Genomic DNA, 6000 nt, shown 5'->3' with positions numbered 1-6000 from the left:
CGTGTATACTTTCTCTTTTGCGGAATATTACATATTTTCTACACACACTTACATATAAATCATCAGGTTCACAACTGTTACACAATATAAAGTAGTGATGGGCAGATGAAGCTTCATGAAGCACTGAAGCCTTTCATCCAATTGGTTCACCCCAGCGCAAAGCTTCGTGAAGCTTCATTTGCTCTAGTAGGACATCTAGTGGACGTGAACATATTAGTTGGCATGAATTTGAAGCGTGTGGCATTTTGCACACAGCCTGTAAATGTCAACAACAAAAGGAGTGTGTAAAACATGTATATTGTAGTGATGGCAGTATACTGTGTATATTTATGCTGGCAGTATGGAAAATGATCATTTGGAAATGCTTAAAATGGAAATGATCATTTACTGTGAGGTGAGGTGTGGTTGGAGTATGGACAGTGGTTGTGCTTTTGTAACGTTGAGGTATGGACAGCTACACACTGAGGCTTTGCGCCTCAGTCCTGCCTCTTCACATTTTATTCTGTAAAAACTACATTGTCACTGTTTTTATAACCTTTTTAGTGGGGAGAACATAGCTAGGATTTAATGATTTAACAAATCTTTTAAATCCTTTGTCCTCCACAATGCTAAATGGCTGGGAGTCCTCAATCACCATGCTAACCAGGTCTCCATCTATTTGAGATTGTTCTCCTGAGGAAAGACAATAAAAACAAAGCACAAATATAAATATCACACACGTAACTTATTACAGTTGTATAATATTGCTCTATCATTTAGTAACATTACGGCATGCTATATTATCATGGCATTTGATGGCTCACCTGGTCTTGCTCCACAATCGGTGTTCCCCTTATTCTCATGCAAAGCTCTGTAGTGCCTGAGCATGGATGAGGTGTTGTTGTTATATCCCAGCTCCCTGGCACATAGCAAACACTTCACCTTGTACAAAAGTAAAGACAGCTTAACATAAATTGTATTGCACCACCAGTATTATGAAAATACATCTTCTGTAGAAATTTATATACCTTGTTGGGAGGAATAAAATCAAAATGTTCCCACACAGGGGAGGACATCCTCCTCTTCTTAGCTGGCTCCATTCTCTCCTGACTTTCTCTCCTCACTCTCCTAAACCTCCAAACTCTCTCCAAACTTTCTCCAAACTCTCACTAACCGCAACTCTCCATCAAACACCCACATTTTGAATGAAGTCTGAGGGGTTTATATCGCTGTCATAGCTCGCGGCAAAGTTCGAACCGCTTCATGAACCAGTCACGTGGTTTAGCTGGGCAGCGAGGCTTCGGACGTCATCATTTTCAGCTCCTCCCATAAATGAAGAAAGCCTCGATACGCGCTTCGCGGAAACGCCCCCTCCATTACTCGACACAAGCTTCGAAGCCTCGATACAGAACGTCACATCACTATTTCTCACCGTTTCAGTGAAAATCGATTATAGTGTAAATATGATCCATCTACCCTCCCTTGACCTGGATCTCCTCGCTGATTTCAGTGTGTGATCAGCCATTGCTGGTCTTCACAGACACCGACAGGAGACAGCGGCATCCTCACCGCCTTACCCACTTTCCCGAGAAGGTGAAGCCGTTATAATAACAGCGCTAGCCGCTATGAGACGAATCACTGGTAAGGCGAAGGATGAGACTCTGATCGAGCTGCAGAGCGCCAGGGCTGCAGGTAACCGCATAAATGCACGGTTTTATTTCTAAATGTGGCAGCTGCTGTGGCAGAGCCACGCTCTACAAGTTACAGTAATCCGAGGTTCATTGTAAACTCGCAATTCAGCAGTGAAGGGTGAATATTTATATCGAAATTATGTCCTCTAGTTGTTTTATCTTACGTGGCAAAACCATTTCTAAATGTGGCTGTAATTTGGTTACTTGGCTTGTGCTTGTAAACAGCCCAGTTAGTGATGCTGGGTTGCACCAGAGATCTCATGACCAAAACACATCAAAACACACATGCTGTTTGTTCTTCTTAGTCTGATGCTTTGATACAGCCAAGTCCCTTACAACTGCAGGGTGACACTGAGGTCACGCAGATAGTCTGTTTCCCAAACTGAGCCAGACTGCATATTTATTTTTTATCTCAGTATACACTGTAGTAAACTATCCTAGAAGCATCTCAGGCATTTTTTTAATGAATTAAATTAGAGAAGAAGACAAATTGATCCGTGAAGTGAAACATGTGAGTAAACATACTTTTTGCTATCTGTCAAGCCTAACATGTGTCACCTTATCTAATGGGACTAGCCCCCTGTGAGATAGTCAGGCTTCACTGACTCTTCGCCTAGTCACATGAAGCCATCTGAAAGTTCACATTCTGAACAGTGTGTCGCCACAGGAATGCTTTCAGACGTTAATTTGGTTGAATTATGTCGGCTTACCGTGATTTGTTGCTTCCACGTGGACATCAGAAAGTCAGTTAAGTTGATGGAGCACTGTGAAACCTAATGGTCTGGTTCTGCGGTCGTTTTAGTCCTGAGAGGATTGTATGACATTCCTGCACAGGACTTGTGTCTGGCTCCTGATAGATCTTGCTAATAATGCATGAATTAAATGACTTGCTTTCACTCCTGTATCTAAAGTAGCAGATCTATGAGTTAATGGCTCTTAAGTGTTGAGCACTGCGTGTCAGTGCATCCCAGTCTGAATAACCCACGTGTTTGCCTCACAAACATTAAATCTTTATTTTTATGCTGTCCTCTCGCTGACATTAGAAAGTCTGCACACGTGCAGTGGGAAACTTTTCAGCATTTCTAAAACTGAGCCACAGACGTCTGGAGGCATCCAGCAGGATTTTGCATAAGTCAGGAGATGCTCTGGTTTCCAGCAGAAACACAAATGCATAACAGGAAAAGACAAAGTATACTCAAGTTGCAGTAAGAGCATGGCATGTGCTGATATCTCCTGACCTGCTGGAGGACAAGATGACTTAGGTGCACTGGAAACCTCTGTTACTTTTGTGACAAGAGCAGCTGGGCCTTTTAATTTGTGAGCCTGCTTACCTCTGCCTAACAGACCACTGCATCACAACAAGATCATTATGAGAAGAGAAAAACAAAACGTTTATAAAACACATTTTCCAGCATTTTCATTCAATCAAACCATGTCTGAGTTAAGATTATGACGCCTCAGTTACACCTTTCCCTGTTTGTATTTGCATATCCTCCACTGTGTGTATTAGAAGGTTGTTTATAAAGACACGTGGCTGTTTATTTAGAGTGAGCAGTAGATTAAGAGACTGCTCCGGTTCTACAGAGGCTGTGTTCGGGCTCTTATCAGGCCAGACTTTCAGCCTCAAGTGAAAGGGGAAACAAAGGAGAGGAAGGAGTCTGTCCTCACCTCGGTGTGTGTGTCTGTGTGTGTTACCTTGTTCGCAGCTGCCCAAACACCGATTTATAGTCATACATGACATTCTGCTGCTGGATAAACACCAGATGTCCGTGGATAGCGTATACCGTTTGGTGGATGGTTTTCTAAAATCAACCTGCTGCTTGTTGTCACCCTCTGTCAGTAAATCTTTTTCTTGGCCAGTTCACAGTCAGGGAAAAAATCTTAATGACTCCACTTTTAAGTGCCCTCAATAGTTAATAATTACTCATATATATAGGGATTTGCCTCCTTTTAAGGTGATCTCAATCTGCAGTCCAGCTGATGAAGTCATCTGCCAGTCAGAGGTGAAGCAGAGCCAAAGAGTTGCTATGGAAACAGGCCTTGTAATTAAATTGCTCCCTTTGAGGAGGCAAAATACAGAATTACACATGGCAGGCAAGCAAGTCTTCCTCTCAGCACAACCACAGTAAGACTAGATGAGGTCTTTTTGTGGTCCCAGAACAATTTTCAGACTACAGTCTTTTTGTTTTGGGCATAAAAGACATTTTTTGCTCTATAAATTTCTGATCATAGGTGGCATATGCCTCTTTTTTCCCCTGGGCTTTCACTTTTTGGTACGCTTTTCTAGAGAAAATTGACAAATGGAAAAACATCATGTATCTTAGTAAGGCGTCAGGCCACTGCACGATGCCAGAATAGTTTTAGTGTGCCTTGGCGCTGATTTTCAAAAGTTGTTTTCACACTTGCACTGCGGCCCTGAACTTCTCTAGCCCACTGCCTGACAGAGGTGCACGTGAGAAGGCTGATATCAGCTGGATCGGGCATTAGCCACTCTTTAAATGTCAGTTCCCAAATGCAAAGGCTGCATGATGTTACGCTGTGCTGATGTGTGAACAGCGCTGTTTAGAATTCGTTGCATTTACAGCTAATGAATGGGCGTCGTCTGTGCCGCCTCCAGCATGCAGGGAGCTCCCTCGCCTAAACCACACAGAGCATGTGCAGTAGCGCGAAAACAGCTGAAGGGAAGTGTTTCCTGTTGTGTTTTGTTTGAGAAAAACAACAACATCTATCCTGACTCGATTCTTGCAAAATTTGCCCAAAGCTCACATGTGAAAACACCTCTGAAAAGTCACTGGGATTCTGATGAAAACATGGAATAGCGTTTTTCCAGAAGATACGCCCCTGATTTGGTGCTTTGATGACTGTAGACGAAAGCACTATCTGTCACCACCATCACCGACTGGGTGGAGATCTTGTGAGGGAAAGCTCAGTAGCAAATGATTCGTGTCATTTTCATACTGAAAAATATTCAGAGATTCAGTGACCCATCGTGCCAGTCCCATCAGGATAGACGTCTTTTATCAGGGCAAAGGGTAACACCTCCATATTGATTCTTTTCTTAGGTGATAAGGACACTCAAACCAGCAAACAATTCCCCTTCACCAACATCCTTACTGCAGGAGTGTAGGAGTTTTTCCTTTAATATGTCACCAGTCCATATGGGTGCTCTTTACAGGGCAGCTTTGGATGCAGGAACCTGAATCATTGTCATGCAGTCTGTTAATCTGCTTATTGGGCAAACAAAATGCCCGAGGCCTTCATATCATAGACGCAAGAAAGCTACTTTTGTGCCCTAATCTGTCTCGTCCAGTCATCCTTTCAAAAGATTTCGTCAAACATCTCTTCCTTAAAAGACCGTCAGACATGTCAAGTGTTGAAGTCCAGGCGTGTTATGTGGCGTCTATTTAACGCGATGAATTATGACTCCTGCTCTGCGTATGACCTCTTCAGCTGGCACTGTTCAAGCTTTCCGGTAATTGTCAGGAAAGTATCAACAATTTCCTGATGATAAGAAAGGAAACTTGTGTTCTTGGCAACAACATGAGGGTGATGCAAATGTGAAAACACGACTGTCAACATTTCAAATAATGCTTTCTAAAAATAAAAGACACCATTTTAAAAAAAAAAACTTTATCAGTAGCGTTCCCTTGTATATGTTTAAAGCCTCACGTATTCAAATTTTTAAACAACATTTATATTAATCTGGATGCTTTTTGAATATAGTCAGCTGTATTGACAGGAAATATTGGGTGGCAGACTTTGAGGATGCCTCGTCCTAGAAGACAAAGGCCCCGCGTTTGAGCTCAGGATGTTGTGGTTTGACTGAAACAGGGTGTGCACCGTGCTTGCAAGATTAAAAGTTCTTATTTGCGCTTTGGCATCAAATTTTAAAATTTAATTCAGTTCTTTTTGTAAAAGCCTGACATACTTGCCTAACGCTCTCATCAGGACACACTTGTGGTTCGCCTGATCCTGTATATTGGACGACTTTGAGTGGGAACCCCTATTTAGGCTACAGTATTGTTCATCGCATTAATATTTCATATACATCGATTTGCAATTCAACCCTCATGCCCCATCCGGCATTATTAAACTCATGAATAGAGAGAAGTTGTAGAGCAGTCTGTGATATGTTTGTATTACTTCTCTTGAGAAAGGATTATGTTGTCATAATAAACCAGTGCTGTGTTTTCCATTTGTCAAAGTGGAAGGTCGAACGACACTCTGAAGAGCTCTTAATCGAGTAAAATATAGAAGCCTGTTTCAGTACAGTAAGCAGGACATTCTAGCTCTGTGCCAGGCACACTGCAGAGCTACACGAGAGCGTTTA

The 6000-nt window shown here is 42.3% G+C and overlaps 1 protein-coding gene across 2 annotated transcripts in view; it reads left to right on the top strand.

Annotated features, from left to right (window-relative positions):
* The first annotated feature begins 1367 nt into the window (after positions 1 to 1367).
* LOC100704073 (anoctamin-5) overlaps positions 1368 to 6000 on the top strand; it is a 28883-nt gene continuing 24250 nt past the window's right edge. For both annotated transcript variants that reach the window (XM_003445741.5, XM_005466947.4), the window contains exon 1: positions 1368 to 1671. In XM_003445741.5, the coding sequence (XP_003445789.1) occupies positions 1605 to 1671 (67 nt within the window). In that variant the 5' untranslated portion in view covers positions 1368 to 1604. The remainder of the gene's footprint in view (positions 1672 to 6000) is intronic.

This window comes from Oreochromis niloticus, linkage group LG1, assembly GCF_001858045.2.
Source record: "Oreochromis niloticus isolate F11D_XX linkage group LG1, O_niloticus_UMD_NMBU, whole genome shotgun sequence".
NCBI lineage: Eukaryota > Metazoa > Chordata > Actinopteri > Cichliformes > Cichlidae > Oreochromis > Oreochromis niloticus.
The sequence above is the reverse complement of the archived record's forward strand: the minus strand, read 5'-3'. Positions and strand labels throughout refer to the sequence as shown.